Consider the following 19,891-nt stretch of genomic DNA (forward strand, 5'->3'; position numbering starts at 1 on the left):
CAATCTTAGCACCAACCATGGGAATATTCAAACTCTTACAACTGAATTATACTAAGGTGTATCTTTCAAAACATTTTCCTAATCAATACTAGTAGTTCTTTAGTAGTTGTGTTTCTATTAAAACCCAGCAATATTCTCTATAGTCATGTTCAATCTTGTGAAAAAGGTTTCATGAAGACTGAAAAGATGAATTGCTAACTAACTTCAGACCTATTGTAAGTCAAGAAGCACTGAACAACTCTTCAGTATTGACTTGTGATTCTATCTGGGAAAAACTTTCAGAACCAATTATCCCATGATGATCATAATAGATAAAGACTAGTTTAGTGACCCGAGATCTGACTTGAAATAGATTGTTGGCTGATTGCTATCGAAATAAAAATGCCAGCAAACCTCGTATATAATCATTGATTTAACTCGTGCTAGTGATTAACGGAATTAATGAACTCAGATACGAGAATGGAGTTCGAATACGTATACTTCATACACTCAGTGGTTTGGATAGACAATCGGAGAAACGAAGCGAGTGAAGCGAAATGGAATGATGCGCAGTGGAGAAGGTGTATGATGCAACTCGGTTTACCCTAACGTGAAACAAATATTTATAGTCAAACAAAAAATCAGTTACATACGCATGATGAATAGGATAAGTAGTGAACAAACATACCCTCAAATAAAAACAGTCAGGGTTAATAAGCGATTAAGTGATAAGGTAAAAATGTGGCTTGAAAAAAATGGATAGATTGATTTGTCCAGAGGTTAGAATAGCCTATGCAGGCCATCCCTTACACTAGTGATTAGCATTTCCAGCTTCAGTTAGTTCCTCTGTTACTTGATCAACATTTAATGGTATTCATAATATTTGTCACAATCGCTGAAATAGCTGAATTTTATCAGTCATAACTTTGAAAAGCTAGTTATGGATTTCTAGTCATTATGAACATGGTTAACTGAAGTTTGTGCACACATATCGACTTGTTGGGAGTATTGTAAAATAACGAAGAAATCAGTCGTTGTTTCGTATTTTTGCAAGTCATAAACAATTCAGTATAATTGAAATCATGGACCGATCTATGTTAGACCACCATTGAAAATCTGGAAGCACTGGACTGCTGTTTTGTCCTAGTATGGGACTCCTCATCAGTAGTCATTCACGACCCCGTATGCGCTACGCGAACCCAGGACCTTCGGTCCCACGCGTGAATGCCTAACCTATAGATAACTGATCTAGTATTCATCGTTTCCAACGTTTAACTTCAATCAATTCAGGATATTGCATTGTTTTCGGTAAGTAACTGCCTCACACCTAGTACGGTTGAACTCCACTATTCAGGAGTCCCATGCTAAGAATAAACGGCGGTCCAGTGCTTCCAGGTTTCCAATGGTCTACTAACATTGGTCGTTCCATGATCTCAAATAAAACTCAACAATCTCCACAACCTCATACTGATGACTCGGTATAACTAGTATGTAGTTAGCAGTGGAACCCAGCAAACGCGTCGTTTTCTTCTATTTATGACTTATCAACTGGATGTGGTTGTATCCTAGTGTTAATGTGCACATTAGGACTCTATTCCTACACCTTTCACTTCAAACGCCTGACATGTTATTCACTGAGCTACTTAGTGTACTTTTACTCAAATGAAAACAATCTTTTTTTCTTCAAATGGAGCACATGAGATCACGTAGACTACTTAATGTCAAATAGATTGATTAGCTACAACTCATCTCTCTTCATTACACAACGAATTAAGTTCGTACAAATTTACTAAAATCAATTAGCCTGTAGTGGCTGTGCTTCGTTGACCAATCACAATCGTGACCGTTACCATATAAACCTCAACGGTGTACGAAACCAGAAGGCAAAGAGAAGCAGCGAGTACAGTTTTTTATTAGCAGATAACTCAGACCACCAAGCAGCGAGGCAAATGAATGAGTCAGCGAACCGAGAGAGTAGTGTGTAAATGTACATGTATATATATAGGGCGATGAATGGATTATCGAATCAATTAGGGCGTTAATAATAAAGCTAGCAGAATGAATATATGCTTAGGCGGTAAGCAATGTATCAAGCATACATATTTCATACATGCACAGCAATAATAAAGGTACAATAAGTTGTTATAGTACAGAGTTGACTTTGTCCGCTAAATAAGTTAACTAAAGGGCTTAACTGAATTAAATGAGAACAAACTCAATTGCACGTGAGTTGCTATAAGCCAATATTAGTAATTTTACAGCCAGTAGGAAACATTCAAACAATCAGATTGAGATGCACCGTTCCACATTTTTAATCCAGTTAATTCATGTATAAACAACCGAGACATTATCAATGTGCACATGTTTGAAACCTACTAGTTAGGATTTATTTATTTTATTATTTATTTTAACACATAGATATTGGTACAAGGAGGCACCAAATACATATGCGCCACACAAATCTGATTCGATATGTGTGAGGGCTGTGATACTGCCCGGGTGCCCAAACCGATGCAGGTGGTTATCTTAGGGAGCCACACCCAGAGCCTTTGACCTGAAGGTCTGATCCACAAGGCAGTGGAGCATCGTAAGGAGATGCAGTCCCATTGTAGCCGGTGACCAACAATTGGTTCATACGCCATTTGTTCCTTCAGGATACTGGAGCCCATGTGCACCATTGGTTTGGAATCCGGTTAAGGCGCCGGACATTCGCTTATCATCCTCTCATTTTTGTAAACAACACCCGCAGTGCGAGAAGGCAGTGAGTAGGACTTCCCTGGCAGAGGCTGTATACGCGTGGCTATGTGAGAGCATTTCGAGAGGGAGAGCGGACTCTCCCCACTCTCGGCCGTACCAGGGCATTTAGGGGTACTAGTTAGGATCTTTCTGTGGAAGGTCTGAGTCATTTTTATTTATGATCACTGATGTCGATTTCTCGCTGGTTTTAACTAAATCCATAAATGATGTCACTCAGACATGAAATTTGTCCTCGAGTTATGTTAATTTATTTTAATCTATATGTGATAGTAATTTTTTTGCATATATGTAGGCTGTGAAAGTCCTCATGACTTTCATAGAACGGACAGATCCCAAGGAGTTTCAGTACGACATCCTACAGAATCTCTACCTAATGACTTAGGTTCATATGAAATGGAATCATCATATAATCCAATACAACAACACCAACAATCAGGAACACATCCCTCACAACCGAGTATGCATCATGCAACTAGACAAGATTCTTTTCTTACACCATTTAGCAGTTCCAAGTCTAGATCGAATAGATCTCCTCCTGCTGTATATGAAGGTGAACTAGGACCGATAGGTCCTCCAGATTCAGGAAGAAGTGAGTATATTTAGTTTAATATTTAACAAATAACAATTAGTCTATTGTATAGTTTATTTCCAATATCTTCTACAATAAAACAATTATCAGTAGTTAAACGAGTAGTACTAATAGTAGTATGAGTATACAATTAAACTAATCGTTTATGTTTACACAGTTCTTTTTAGAAGTGTTTTTACTATTGAATGTTTCGATGATACTCTCCTCTATCCTCCTTCCCTCTGAACATGTTGGAATAGAAATAAATGTTATCGACAATCTTGACCATCTGTTATTATGGTTGATGTGACAGTGACTGGGGTTTTTTTTGTATAAAAAAATATATTTACAAAGCGAAGAAATAGATTTTCTATCATGTAAACCCGAGTATTTGCATTTCAAAAAGTTTTGTTTCTACGATCAATTACCTGATAAGCAAAGATGGATAGTGGCTAGCAGTAGAATCCAGGATGAGCGTTTTGCCCTATCCGGTACTCGTCAACCGGATGTACCTGCATCTTGGAGTTGATGTTTACACTGGGACTCGAACTTAGAACTGTGAATCTTAAACTTCACCGCGTTGCACAAAAAGGTGGCTATCAGGACTTAGTAGCTATGTTGATAACGCGATGTCGTTTGAAGCGAACGGTACTTGGTTCGAGTCCCAGGTAGAGCATCAACTCAGATGCAGGTATATCCAGCTGACGAGTACTAAACAGGAAGAAACGCGCTTCCTGGATTCCACCATTAGTCATTATTCATCTTTTCTTAAAAAACTTGTAACTTAAGGCTATATCCAGGCGATCCGCACAGGTTGCACATATGCCAACTAGAGATTGATCAATTTCAGTCCTACACAACAATACCAAGTCAATATAAATTATCTTACTTTGTATATGTGATAAGTTGACTACTCAAACACTTGATAATGACTTCGTAATCGCTTCTTGGATCCGCAAAATTCCCCGATATAAACATTTTGAATAGGAAAGAAAGAACACAATGTATATAGAAGCTTTGTTTGAAGGTTAATTAATGTACAGGAAACATATGTTTTAATAGGTTGATTGGTAACTTTTAATCTCTGGAAAGTTCTGGAGACTTCTAAGTTTGGTAACAGTGATTCATCATCTAGTCAGAGTATAACATATAACTTGAATTTTCTAGAAGTTTCTAACGCATATGGTGATTGGATGAAAGATTTCTGAAGATATTGTTGAGAAATTATTACCTTAAGTCGACTATATCATTTAGTCATTAAATTGGGTAAACGTATGGATAATCTAAACAAACTTCACTAGTGTCTTTCACTGACATGGATTCCAAGATGGTCTAGTCAAATACAGTAAGAAATAGAACTTTGTCGATATCAAAAATAAAATGAATATCACAAGCAACATCGGATTATGAATCTCTGGTCTGTAAGTGGTTCATTTGCAAAAGGACCTGAATGGTTTCGGTTAGAATTCCGTTAGTGAGAGAAGTTCCTTCGTTTTCATTTTTGAAATACCTTCATATGAGTCGACCAACGTCTCCAACTGCTGATCTTGGTTATCGCGATAATCCCGACTAGGTAATCTCCATATAGCAATTCAATAATCAATTACATCATGTACGGACCCACTGTTTAAGTTTAGCGTTGCCTGGTTTTCTTCTACTTTACCCCTACTTCCTCCAGTATTGCACCTTGAAGGTAGAATCAGCTGAATATATGGATCATATGTTCTAGGGATCTCTATTAAATAAGATTTATAGTCTCATCAACAGACTTTTCATCCCAACTGCGGGATTCTTTAACTAACACGACAAACATGTGCCTAGTACTACTTGTTATACACAAATCCTCAAAGTCTATCAATTTGTAGTTGAAATGAAATCTTCACGAAACTCCAATAATTAAAGAATTCCAGGAAAAAACGTATCGTAACTCCCTACAAATGAATTCATCATAACAGTTACTGAATAAAACAATTATGAAATTCGTTGTTCTCCCTTTCTCTCAAAGTAAATGTAAACTTCAAAGCCATTTACTTCTTATGTTCACTTGGTGTTGTTTACTTGAATCTTCCCATTGTATTGGCATATGTGCATCCTATGCGTCACGAGCTTTATAAGCAAAGATGGATGGTGGCTAGCGGTGGAATCCAGGATGCGCGCTTCGTTCTATTTGGGACTCCACCACGGGTTGATGTTCACTTTGGGACTCAAACCCAGAACCCTATCAGGACTCAGTAGCTAAGTAGATAACTCGATAGTGTTTGAAGAGAACGGTATTGGGTTCGAGTCCCAAAGTAAACACCAACTCTGGGATGTAGTTATGTCCAGCCGATGAGTCGCAAACAGGACGAAATGCGCATCCTGCATCCCATTGCTAGCCACTATCCATCTTTGCCTATAAAGCACTTACTTTTCAGTTATTTACATTCTAAAAATATTGAATTTTCATTTTTTTTAGTTTTTCAAGTACTGTCATACGATCATTCATTTCCATGGTGATTAAAGATAACATATTGATGATACCATTAGCTGTAAAAATTGAGGAATTTAGTTTAAATCACTTATCAGTGTTGCCATGAAATTGCAACCATTCTTCATCACTGGTGTGTATTAGTGGCTATCTGCATTCAGTGGCTTAAAGGATAACACGTTACATATCTAAAACGAAAGGTATAAGGTTCGAGTCTCGATGTGAAAAATGACCTAGATGTATCCAACTGACGTGTTGTAAATAAGACGAAACTATGCAGATCCTAGATTCCTCTACTAGCCCCCATGTATCTTTACTTGAAATAGCGATAATTAAGCAATCAGATCAACTGATCAGAACTCAATCCTTATCATCAAGAATGATATTAATCTGATATTGATCAACCTATGCTCACCAGTGACTGGCTTCAAGAGTTATATCCTGGAGTTCTAGTGAGAAGTAGTGACCAGTGGAGTCCAACCAGGTCTGTTGTGAGATAGGAACTCACCGAAGACAATGGTAGATGTGTCACTCAATTTCGTGGATTAGTTGAAGTTAGACGTTAACACCGTTGGATGCCGGCCAACTCAGTGGTCTAATGGTTAAGAGTTCGCGGGGAGACTGACAGGTCCTGAGTTCGAATCTCGCAGTGAGCGAGGTCGTGGATACGCACTGCTGAGGAGTCCCGCAGTAGGACGAAACCACCGTCTAGTGCTTCCAGGTTCCCCATAGTGGTCTAGCTTCAATTGACTCATGATCTTAACCTTTGAAATTACTATAATATCCACAAAACCCATCTGACTTACAAATATATAATAAGATGTTCGTTGAGACTATAACTTATGGACGAACCAATCAGGTGTATAAGATAATAGGTCTCGAAATTAGGTGCGAAATTCATTCATCCGTTTGCGTAAACAGAGTTATGGCATTATAGGTGATGTCAATTCGTAATGAAAACTTAACCTTAACCATCACCTGTAAATCAGAATCGTAATTTCTCACATTAATTTATAATCATCATTTGGTCCTGTTCATTAGGTGGACACTCTCAAAGTCAGTTTAGTGTCCCTCAAACGTCGTCTCACCAACTATTCTTTATTGATATTTTCACATGTTTAATAATTACTACTGAATATGACTATTTTATCCAATTTGAAGAACCTGAAATCTACTTTTGTTTTTTTGTTTTTTTTGGGGGGGGGGCACTTTACACAGCATTTACATCGATCTATTTAGGAAGTATTGACACTGAGAATCTTACAGGTTCTTCAGCAATTCGTAAAGCAGTTGATGTCCTTTTGGAAAATGCAGCTCAGGTAAAGTTAATTTCTTGTAATTAATATGTCATTTATTATTATTATTAATGTGACTTTATTCAACATTATATGCTTGGTACAAGAGAGGATTCTAACGAGCTTCCATTCCGTATTTCTTGATTGATCTTGACTAGATAAGTATTGAGTGATCACCAGTTAGATGTTAGCAGTTCAGGAATCAACATTTGAATAATGTTCATTCTTTTCAATACATACTGACAGCCATCATAATGTCTCTGAATGGACAACGAAAAGTTGTACACTTTCTAGAAACTCACCTGAATAGTTTATATGATTAATAGACATAATGATGTATCAAAACAAACATAAAAAGGGAGTAAACTTGATGAAATATCTACATGACAGAAACAGGTAGTCCAGATATTCAAGCAGTCAGTCAGCTACAACGTAGGATCAGGCACATATATTCATCGATCCAAGTTGTCACACCTCATTAGCACAACAAGATGAACACCGGATTCATAGAAGTAGATAATTCAGTGATGGTAATATATAAAAGAAAGATTGTATATAAGGACATAGTACAGGAAGAAAGAATTAGTTCATAGAAACAAAGGTATAAAGCAACTTTAATCTCACGATTTAAGATAAAGAGTGTATACACCTACGTCATTGTGATCGATTCTGAACCATTTCGTACAAAATCTCCAACCATTGATTACGATGGTCAGGCGGACCCCAACCGAGTAGTCTGCATCTAACAACGTGGCTCAAACAAGAAGTTAGTGACTTTATGGACTGATGCCACGTTTTGGTTTGGCTACCCCTAACTTTTATCCAACCATCCCCAACACTAGTCATCGTTGCGCGTCGTGATAATCGTGGTCAGGCGTGTGCAACACGTGACCCAACCAACTCATTCTGGAATACCTGCTTGGGCTTCGACCATGCTCTAATACGGGCACACATCTGCTTGCGCCTCACTGGACGCGAAAAAGTCACTTTAAAATGACCCATTAGGATTAAATTGAGTAATGAGAAAACCAAAAGTGGGTTCCAGGAACAACTGAGATCACACTTAGGTAGTCCTGAAAACGAGGTTGACCCAGATGTTGTTTGGAAAGATATACAAACAGCTGTGGAAACAGCAGTGACATCTGTTAGTGATTTAAACCAAAGAGTTACAAAAAACCAATGAATTTCTTCTAAGTCTATTACACTGTTGGATTCTTGTAAACTCATCCCATCAGGCTCTGAAGACGATGAAGAGAGAAAACAAATCAGATCTAGGTTAAAGAAGGACCGTGAGCAGTGATAGGCAACGAAAGCAAAAGAGATGGAAAAGGCGACGGCTGTAGGTAACGCAGAAATGCTCTACAGACTACTAAAAGAAATTGGAATTAATAAGTGTAAGTGAGACTATTTCGGAGAGACGAAACTCTTATCTGCTCCCAGTCCAGCATTTTCTGTTATTGTTACTGGCATTGTTACTACTTCCACGATGCTGGGAGTTATCTCTATACTTTTTTTATATACTAACTCGGTACTGGGACTTGAACTAATGAAGATTTGTATCCATTTCGTATAACTAATTGACTAGATAAAGATGATCATGGAATTATGATAACTGACTATAATCAATAGGAAGAAGTAAGATTCGGACTTAGAGTTTAAAGTTAGGGTTTAGGAACTAGAGTTAAGGTTTTCATCATAAACTGACATTAGTTAATTTAATCATATGGATGAATGGATCTCGTTTCGGAATCCAAGACCTACTATCTTAAGTCTGATTGATTCGTTCACAAATTATGATCTTGTCCTTGTCAGTAATTAAACAATCTTTAATTGAATTGATTATCTGTGACATTGATTAAGCCATTGGATGATTGATGACAATCAACTTAAAAAGAGAGATGGGAAACGATCTTTTTCCAGTTGGATACAATGAAAAACTTTATGTCTATGACATGATTATCTATCAAAACAATCATTGAACAGGTTTTTTACTTGACCCTAAATTATACTATTAGATCATTCGTCTTAGACAGGATCAAACTCACTATTTCATTGGTTGTTTCTAAGCATAATCCTCCCCGCCGAGAACTTGGGTTAGATACTTTCAGTTCTAAAGATGATAATCATTTCCTACATTGTGGAATTAGTATAATAGGTCATAACTGTTCTATATGGATCCTAGTCCTAAGTCTGAAATGTTAATCCCAAACTATCATCCTTAATTCTGACATTAAATCTTCATTTTAAACTTCTATTAGTGCTTTATTGATTAGAACCTGTTGTATCTTCAACTTATACGATTATGGTAAAATACAATTGCCAATTTAGGTACGCTGACTTATACATCTGTATGAGCGGCCTAGGTATCCAACTGCACTTTTTTCCCCGATTCGCCCTGCCCGTTGAGTCCAGAACACCAATCTCAGCCTCCAAGACACGAATCACTTATTTCAAACATACTGAGTTTATATACAAACCAAACAGACCACATCGTACCATAAAATAGGAAACAACATTTGTACAAGATCTAACCAAAAGTGTCTGTGAATGTGGGAGGCTGTAATGAATAGACTGGGGCATAACTGAGGAGCAGTAAATCGTTTCATAATAGTCTATGTGTCAAAATAAAGCTAATAATAAGAGGAACACGAATATGAATAGTTTACTTACTTAACAATTATACAAGAAGAATACATGTATCGTATCGGTTCACACATAGATTGTTAGGTCATTCAGTTGTATGAAACGTAGAATGTGGCACATATGACACATTGGTTTAAGTTGTCATATCCTATCAGCACAAAATGATGATAACAAAACAGTTGAAGTAGTAGCAGTATCAATGGTCACAGAAATGACTAGACATAGACACTGGACGGCCGTTTTGTTCTATCGTGGAAATGGTGTCCAGTGCTTCCAGGTTTTCCATGGTGGTCTAGTTTCAACTGACTCATGATCTCAACTGTTGAAATTACTACAATCTCCACAAAACCCCTTCTGAATGAAATGTGAATCTGTGAGATAAAGTGCTTGTGAACACAGGATCTTAAAGAAAACCACCTAAACCACATGATCAATGAATAAACATGAATTCATTCATAAGTAATCAACATGTTTAATGATAAGTATCGTTTAGAAAACTACAATTCATGTTCAAAAAGGCACTTATTTCTGAACATGACAATTGTTGAAATTAGACTTAATATTCTTCAATATCACCATTCTTTATTAAAAGGGGGTTACATTAGAAAATATTGAAACCTATGGATTATTTATTAGATGTTTCACTCCCCAACCGTCAACAGTCACCATAAGAATTCTTCAATATTCCCTATTAATCAATCCTACTATCGTCAAAATGAATGATAATCTAGGAACCTCCTTGTGAAGTTTAATTGTTCTATTTATATTACTTATGAGTAACAAAGATTTATTGTAGGATTTCTTCATAATATAGTATTATAGTATTCCGACATCAGACAGTGGGTTTTAAGCGTTATTTAAGCCCTAACGCTTCAGGCTGGGCTATTTCGCTTACTACCCTATACATGTGTTGTACGCAATATAAGCTATATGGCTATATAGAGCTGAAGGTCTCATATGAGGCTGGAGGTTCGCCATTGTTATTGTGGACGGTTCGGCATTGCTTTGGCAAGTTTTGCTGACTGTTCATGCAAAAATTGGTTTGCTGGTTAACCGATTTCATTCATACTGGTGGTTGCTTTTCAGTGTTCCCGAGGGCCATTGTCATTGGGACATTGTAAGGCATGCCGCCATTGCTAATATTAACGAGTTTGACTGTCGTGTAAGCGGAATAGGTCAACTTTGGCCTGTTCGTGCTGTGCATAATTTATTCACGCGATCATTGATCAGAATAACTATACATGTGATGTGAGTGTGTATATGAATGGTGCGAATGGTCCACCAGGGTGCTTGGTACCTGTGTGGTTGCGCCACAGGATTGAGCTGTACTATTCAGATTGTAGCGTTAAAGCCTGTACGGTTTCTGGTTCCTCTGCTAAACGGGGTTGAGCTGTACTGTTTGGGTTTTTACGTAAAAGTCTGGATGGTGTCTGGTTCTCCTGAAAACCAATGTAAAATTACCCTGGCCCACAAGGGTATATTATATAACTGTGAACAAACTGGTTGATCCTGCCAGTAGTCATATACTTGTCTCAGAGATTAAGCCATGCATGTCTAAGTACATACCTTAAAACGGTGAAACCGCGAATGGCTCATTGAATCAGCTATGGTTCCTTAGATCGTAAATACTACATGGATAACTGTAGTAATTCTAGAGCTAATACATGCCTTGAATCCCTGACCCGCAAGAGAACGGGTGTATTTATTAGAACAGAACCAATCGGGTGTAGGATTTCTTAGTTGTCTCCTTTAGGGTTGGCTTAAACTGGCTAAACTTTTCGTTCAGCTGTGTTAAATTTATCTTTCCTATCTTTTTCTATTGACTATTGTTCCCGGACTTAACACCTTGTGTGTAGGTCCGTAAACCGAAACCCAAAGGTGAGAGAGAGAAGAACTGGTTGATGTGATATGGGAAAATATTCTCAAATGAAATTGATCTCCATAAGCATAATCTAAACAGTGATTTTGTGAATATTTAGTAGGAATTCGTGATTGGTTGAGTTTATCCATTTTGGAAATATAAAACTCGTCATCAACACTATTGAATAACAGTCACACTATCTCACAAATTAACTGAGGCTGAACTTCTGAAGCATTGGATCTTAACTTAGTAGTGGTGTACAAGTGAAACCACTTGTTATAACTTGTGGCCTTGTGTCTAATTAATATGTAACGTGATGATACCACCAATTAGATGACAGTAACTTATCGGTCGGACCAATGACATATAAACCCGTACGAACAGTCTAGAGTCGTTGTCGGTCCTTCTCCCTGCCTAGTTCTGCCGGTTAAGTCCACAACACCAAAATCAGCCTCTGCAATATGAATCATGTATATCAAACATATTGGGTTTATATTACAAACCAAACAGATCACATCGTACCATAACATAGAAAATACACATTTGTAAAAGATCTAGCCAAAAGAATGGCTATGAATGAGGCAGATAGTAATTGATAGACTTGGTACAACTCAAGAACGGTAAATCGTATCATAGTAGTCTGTATGTCAAAATAAAGCTTATAATAAGAGGAATATGAATATGCATAGTTTATCTAGTTGGTCCATAAATAGGTCCCAACAATTACCATTCACTGTTTTCGTCGGGATATAACATCGTTTACTGCTAGATATGAGAAGGTCATAGGTTAAGTTCACGACAAGGCATTGGTTACACACTGCTGAGGATTTTAAACTAGGATAAATCACTCATTTCCATAGCAACATATGTCATATATAGAGTCTTTTCAACTGTGTCCAATTGAGGTTTGATTGATTGGATTGATTTGTATTGTTTATCATTAAAATAGGTTAGACAAACAGAAGTAACAATACGTGTTTCACAAGATGGATTAACAGTTACAGATAATTGGAGAAAATTGTTTTTTCGACGGAATTATCCATTTCATTCTGTATCATTTTGTGCAATTGATCCTTGTCAAAGATGGTAAGTGTAGGTGGTTTGTTTTTCAAAGTTATAAAAATCGAAATTATTGATCATTGAAATCATTTTACAGGTTCTACGTTGTTGTAGGTCCTTCTTAGTGCAAATCATATCCTATTGATCAAGTTCCAATGTGGCTACTAGTCTAGGTAACTCAACGTTGTACTAAGAAGGACCTGACATACATGACATTGATCATCATCCAGTGATCAATCAATTGTAAATACATCTTAGTCCTACAGGAGGTTGGTCGCGGCCCAGATAGCTTAGTGATGACATCTGTGACTGTGAAGCTGAATGACACAGATTTGAATCCGTCAGTGCCTATAGTTATTCGGATGAATCTATATAAGTGATAAGATACTGTGTTGTTTCACTACTGTTCTGTGTCTATGGATATTTACATGAGAGCAATGTTCACTTTGTCCAATATTAATGCTTCTCAAAGTTAGCACAATGAGCGTAATGGATGACTTATCATTTTTGTCCTTTGTTGTTGCATTCCTCAGATTGCATAGAATGGAACGAAATGCTTATGTTGATTTGTAAGAGATATTAATTCCAAAGGGTCTTAAATTCCTTGCAGTAATATCTAAAATGGAATACATCAATGACAAAGCTAATTTCTCCCTGCTCCACATAAAAACACACTATACTGTTCCGCGGTCGTCTTAGCCTGCTGCTAATTCTTATACTTCCTTGAATGGGAAAATCAAGAGTAATTGGCTGATCCAATCGAAAATATATACAAAACTCATAAATAAATATTGTTACATGTCCCTTAGGGAATTATACGGTACTTTTAGCCTGTGGTTTGTGCCTATTTCCTCAGAAAGTTAGGCTAAATCTTTACCTATAGCATGTACCCATTAGTATCCTTCATTTATCATTTGGTCCAAAGTATGACCTTTCCCTTAGGATAATAAGAGAATCCAATGATTGGTTGAGCCTAGACAGCTGTTTTATTAACCTGGAAGCACTGGGCGACCGTTTCGTCCTAGTATGGGAATCCTCAGCAGTATGTATCCACAATCCCGCCTCACGGGACTCGAACACAGGACCTATCAGTCTCGCGTTCGAGTGCTTAACCATGAGACCACTGAGCCGGCATCCAACGGTGGTAATGTCTAACTTCAAATAATCCACGAAATTGCTCCACCATTCACCATTGTCATCAGTGAGTTACTGCTGAAGAGGCCCGTACTATATGACGAAATAGCCGTTTAGTGCTCCCAAGTTTTCCATAGTGCTCTAGCTTCAATCGACTCATGAATTCAACTATTAAAATTACTATAATATCCACAAAACCCCTCTCTGATTACTCATTTCTGTATGTGAAACTCACACTCATCAATCAATCGTAAACGTTTATTTATTTACAAACAAACAAAAACTAAAAGTTTATTATGTGAATCAATATTTTTTGTTTTATAGTTGGGAATCACCTGAACTCAGATCAATGGGCTTCAAATCTTCATTGTAAGTTATATACATAAATATTACGTAATATTCATAATCAACCAATGGTATCCACTGTGAATTGACCAATGTAGATATTCTAATGCTTATTACTTACTTACGCCTGTTACCCCATGTGGAGGAGCGAAGACCACTCACCAGGATTCTCTACCCAACTATGTTCTGGGAAATCCTTTCCAGTTGTTTCTAGTTGCTATCCATCTATTTTATGTCTGTTTCCGATTCCCGACATAGAGTGTTCATTGGTCTTCCTCTCTTCCGTTTCCCTTCAGGATTCCAAGTTGGCGCTTGTCTCGTGATCCATTTCCAATGTCCTTTCTGAATTTCCTCTTCGGCTGGTTTGTTCTCTTCCACAGTTGGTTTTTGCTGATAGTATTCGGTCAACAGACATTGAATATCTTACGTCGACAACTGTTTATAAAGACTTGTACCTTTTTTGATGATGGTTGTGGTAGTTCCTCAAATTTCAGCTTCGTACAGCAGAACTATCTTGGCATTCGCACTGAAGATTCTGACTTTGATGTTGGTTGATATTTGTTTTGAGTTCTATATATTCTTCAACTGCAGAAATGTTGTCTTTGCTTTGCCAACTCTTGCCTTCACATCTGCATCAGATCCTCTTTGTTCATCGATGATTCTGTCTATATATGTGAAAGTTTCTACATCTTCCAGAGCTTCTTCATCAGGTGTGGTTGAGTTGGTGTTTCCCGTGTTGTATTTGAGGACCTTGCTTATTCCTTTGTGTATGTTGTGGCCTACTGATGCAGAGACTGCTGCTACACTGACTGTTTTGACCTGCATTTGTTGATGTGTATAGGATATAAGAGCCAGGTCCAAGTCTTCTAATTGATTCCGATATATCTATGGTATTCCGTGTTTCCTCTCAGATGTGGAGGTTTTCATAATCCAGTCGACCACCAGAAGAAAGAGGAAGATGGAGAGTAAGAAGACTTATCTGACTCTAGTCCTTATTTGGAATATATCTGTCTGCTGTCCTTCACGCCGTGTAGTCCTTCCTATGAATTTCATATGATATTGACGATCTTCTCAAGTTCATCATAGTGTCAAAGAAGTTTTAATAAGGTCCTCCTATCCATACTGTCAAATGCTTTATCTTCAACTTACCCTACATCATAGAACACGAGAACAATCAAACTACTCAATATGTAGTTTTTTTTCAATGAATTAGAGTGTATAACTTCAAGCTCACATGATCATATGTATCAGTAAACAAGATCATAACGTGCACAAGTAAGAAATTATAATCTATGCATAATTAGGTCATTTATTGTATAGAACTAAATGACAGATACATAATTAATTAAGTATAATACATATATATGAACCATTAGAACTATAAATCAACGATTACTTTGTCAGTGTTTTTTTCTTAGTGAGTTAGTTTTCTACGGAATGGAGTCGCTAATTCCATGCTCAACCCTCCTCTTTTATCCGGGCTTGAGATCGACAGTAGCTCAAGAAAGTTTCCAGGAGGATTTAGATCAACAATTAATATAGAACGATCATTAACATAAAGTATATTTAAGAATTGCACAGCAAATATATGTATGATATTTAACCATAGAATATAGATATTCAGATTACCATTTTACTGTACTTCAAGCCGGACAGACGGGCGGGATCATGGATGTGCATTGTCACTGAGAAGTCTCATACTAGGACGAAACGGTCGTCCAGTACTTCTAGGTTTTTCACGATGGTCTAGCTTTAATTAACTCATGAGCTCAAGTGTTGAAATTGAAACCCATTCAAATATATGTATGATATTTAACCATAGAATATAGTTCTTCAGATTATCATTAAACTGTACTTCAAGTCTAACATTTATGAATGCTAGACTACCATCACAAAAAAAGTGTTCAAAACTTTGATTTTGTCAGCTAATTAAACTACTAAATAACAGAAAGGGTTTTTGTGGATATTATAGTAATTTCAATAGTTATGATCATGAATCAATTTAACCATTTATTTGGGACGAGGGTTTCCCAACTCCCCTACGTGAGTCTTCCGTGTCCATCAACTCAGTTAAAGTACCTGTCGGATATTCACTTTTCGTCCTCTCAAAGAACACATTACACCGAGCACTATAGATAGACATGAGAAGAATGAACAAGAATTGGATAAAACTAGAAAGGAAAGCCCAGGACAGAGTGGGTTATAGAATGCTGGTCGGTGTCCTATTCTCCATTGGGAGTAACAGGCGTAAGTATGTAATTCATGATAGTCAATAGCTTTCACATTCTTCAGTCCATCTGAACTATACTATCTTTGTAAACCTTGAAGTACTGGACAATCATTACACTCTAGTATGATATTCCTCAACATTGCTCATCCACAATCTTATCTGTAACTCAATCGTCTAAAGGTTAAACGTTCCCATATGTGATCAGACACATTTAGGAAAGCACCAAACTGCGTCATAAGACAAGCCCTCACATGGAATCCTCAAGGCCAAAGGAAAAGAGGAAGACCAAAGAACACATTACGCCGAGAAATCTAGATAGACATGAGAAGAATGAAGAACAATTGGATAGAACTGGAAAGGAAGGCCGAGGAAAGAGTAGGTTGGAAAATGTTGGTTGGCAGCCTATGCTCCATTGGGAGTAACAGGCGTAAGTAAGTACATTATGTTACTAGATAGCTTTCACATTCATCAGTTCATCTAAATTATACCATCAGTGAAAACTTTGAAGCACTGGACAATCATTATATTCTAGTGTGGTATTCCTCAACATCGCTCATGCATAATCTTATCTGTAACTCAATCGTCTAGAGGTTAAACATTCCCATATGTGATCAAAAGGTCTTAAATTCGAATCTTTACAAAAATTATCCATTAATATTGATTGTTTCATTATAACATTCTCGTTTTTCTTTTTTTTTTCATTTTATTTTTTTAGAATTTTTGGTTTTGTTGCTAGAAAACAAAATACAAGAGAAAATATGTGTCATGTATTATGTGATACACCAGAATGTAATGCAAATATAATTACAGATTATATTATGCATCGATTAAATGAATATTAAAAATTAAAAAAAAAAACTTATTGATTTATTATTAGTAGTAATATTATGTAATCAAATCCATATTTCCAACTTGACTACTAATGTACATATATATATATATATACATATGTGTATACCATTTACTATATATTTATTATCCCTTAATTTATGAGTGCCCAGGATAAGGTTGGATGAAGGGTGTTATTGGGTGGAGGTCGATGCTCCTCCACGAGAAGTAACAAGCGTAAGGAAGGAAGGAAGTAATGTATGGGCATCATCATCATCATCATAATATTACCATTATCAGTGAAGACTTTCTTCTTTATTTTCAATCAAAAAAACATTCCTATCAGTAACAAGAGAGAGAGAGAGAAAAAAAACACCAAAAAATACAGAACAAAACTGTATACATCCTGATTAAAGATTTTTTTCTATTGTAGGTCAATTGTAAATTGTTCTTTCTTTTTCTTTCTTTGTTTTTCTCTTTTTTTCATTTTTCTTTTTTGTTTCCCTTTTTCTAAAGAGAATAAATCATTCTTGTTTATACATGTCATTGTTTCCTTTTGTTGTTAATGTGATTGTTGAGTCTTCCATTTAATAATTTCTTTCTTTTTTTTTTACAAAAAAAGTTATATTTATTAAGTGAGTAACCACGCACACACACACACACTAAAGAAAAAGACAAAAATAAAATCCAGATCATATGTATATATGAATGAATGAAATAGATCTACATGATAGAAGAAAGAAACAGAGGTAAACTAGAATTCATTATTACACTACCACTACTACTACGTCATCAATACAATTAATATTATTGATTATTAATTATTTATATATGATCTATTCATATACATTTGCATTTATTATTGATTAATTGATGGATAAATGAATAGATTAGTTACTATGTGACAACATAAATGTGTATGGATATTTATCATTCTGTTGATGACACATTTTTTTTATATTTTGTGTATGCCAATAGGTTCTTTATTATTATCATCATTATTATCCAATCAGAATAAAGATATACATTAATATATCTATGTGCGCGTGTGTGTGTTCATGTGTATGTAATACTTACATGTATGTATGTATGTATTTGACGTGTGCATTTGTAAATGAGTTCAAAAAATATATCCAATCAGAATAAAGAAATACATATGTGTGTATATATATGTATATAACTACATGTATGTATGTATGTATGTATGTATGTATGTATGTATGTATGTGTAACTGAGTATATATATATGCATATACAGTAATATTATTATACCAAACATGTTACAATGTATTGTATGATATAAAGTAGAATACCATAGTGATATATAGTTTGGCCTGTTTTTTGTTTGTTTGTTTCTTTTTTTTCTCTATTTCTGTTCTTTTTTTTTCAATTCAATAAGTAATTGTACTAATTTCCAACTGTGATAACAGTACTTTCCAGTACTTTTAAATAGAATCACTTCTCTCTCCCTCCCTCTCTCTCTCTCGCTCTCGCTCGCTATATATATACATAGATACTTCAATCTCTATAATATTGAACAGATAAAAGAAAAAAAAATTTTTCTTTTTCTTTTTGTTTGTTTGTTTCTTTATTCATTTTCACAAATATCTCCATTATAGATTTATTTCATGTAACTAAACTAAACTGAACTGAACTGAAGTAAATTCAATGGATGATAGATAGATATTTAATAGGCATAGCAACTATGTATGTACCAGGTTACATAATATAAATAAGCATTAAATTGAACAGAAATCACATCATTATTATTTTTCAATCAATAAATTGTAACTTTGATTACATTCAATACTCTTCATTATTATTACTTATATACAAATGGATATATTTGTAATGGAACACATTGAAGTTGTTGACTTATTACTAAAATGTATTGCAATATATATATATAGATATAGATATTGAATCCAAGATACTAAGCCGTCTATCTATCTATCTAATCAATCTATCTAATCTATAGTTCAATATTGAAGATGGATTTCACATTGTTGTCTTCTTCTACTTTTATTTTATATCTTTTTCATTTCTTTATCAAAAAAAGAAGTGATTTATAGCTTAGTTTATACGCACAATTGAATTGATTTTATCTAGCGCTTTTTCAAATTCATATACTTTGTATGTTGAAGGTAACCAATTATATATATAATCCTATTATATATATATATATATCAATATATGAATATAAATATACAAAAATGAAACATTTAGACTTATGTTTATGATCAACATGTTTAGTGGTATGTGTATTTTGACGTCAATCTTATTGTCCATGGGATTATCATTTTAGTAGGCCTGGGATTGAATTCCAACTAGATTATTGGGGCCCTTTTATTTGCCGTCATTCAGATCAGACAATGTTCGTTGAAGAGCTCACCATTTTAGTGGCCTGTGGATCTGACTCCTATTTAGATAGTATAAATGATTGGGCGAGACTCTAATTTAAGGACGACCTTTGAACGAATCTTAAGTGACCTTGACAATTATTAGCCAATCAGAAGACAGTTAGTATAAAGTGAAAATATATTCTAAGAAAGTAATGAATTACAGTGGATATTCTCCTTTTACATGATTTAAAAACTTGTTAAGGTTTGATAAAGGTTCAGAGGTTCTGAATTCATAATGCATATGGTATAGAAACTCGTCCATAGGGTTAGGGTTAGGTTTACGGGTAAGGTTAGGGATTAGGGTGCTAACATACGGTTAGGGT

General features: G+C 35.7%; 1 protein-coding gene across 1 annotated transcript in view; it reads left to right on the forward strand.

Annotated features, from left to right (window-relative positions):
• Nucleotides 1-19,686, forward strand: part of TNS1_3 (Tensin 1) — a 101,711-nt gene extending 82,025 nt beyond the window's left edge. Inside the window, exons 20-24 of the mRNA XM_051218120.1 lie at nucleotides 3,029-3,325; nucleotides 6,990-7,090; nucleotides 12,520-12,656; nucleotides 14,088-14,132; nucleotides 17,054-19,686. Coding sequence (XP_051064556.1) covers nucleotides 3,029-3,325; nucleotides 6,990-7,090; nucleotides 12,520-12,656; nucleotides 14,088-14,132; nucleotides 17,054-17,180 — 707 coding nt within the window. The 3' untranslated portion in view covers nucleotides 17,181-19,686. The remainder of the gene's footprint in view (nucleotides 1-3,028; nucleotides 3,326-6,989; nucleotides 7,091-12,519; nucleotides 12,657-14,087; nucleotides 14,133-17,053) is intronic.
• The last annotated feature ends 205 nt before the right edge of the window (nucleotides 19,687-19,891 follow it).

The sequence above is a fragment of the Schistosoma haematobium genome, chromosome 7 (assembly GCF_000699445.3).
Source record: "Schistosoma haematobium chromosome 7, whole genome shotgun sequence".
NCBI lineage: Eukaryota > Metazoa > Platyhelminthes > Trematoda > Strigeidida > Schistosomatidae > Schistosoma > Schistosoma haematobium.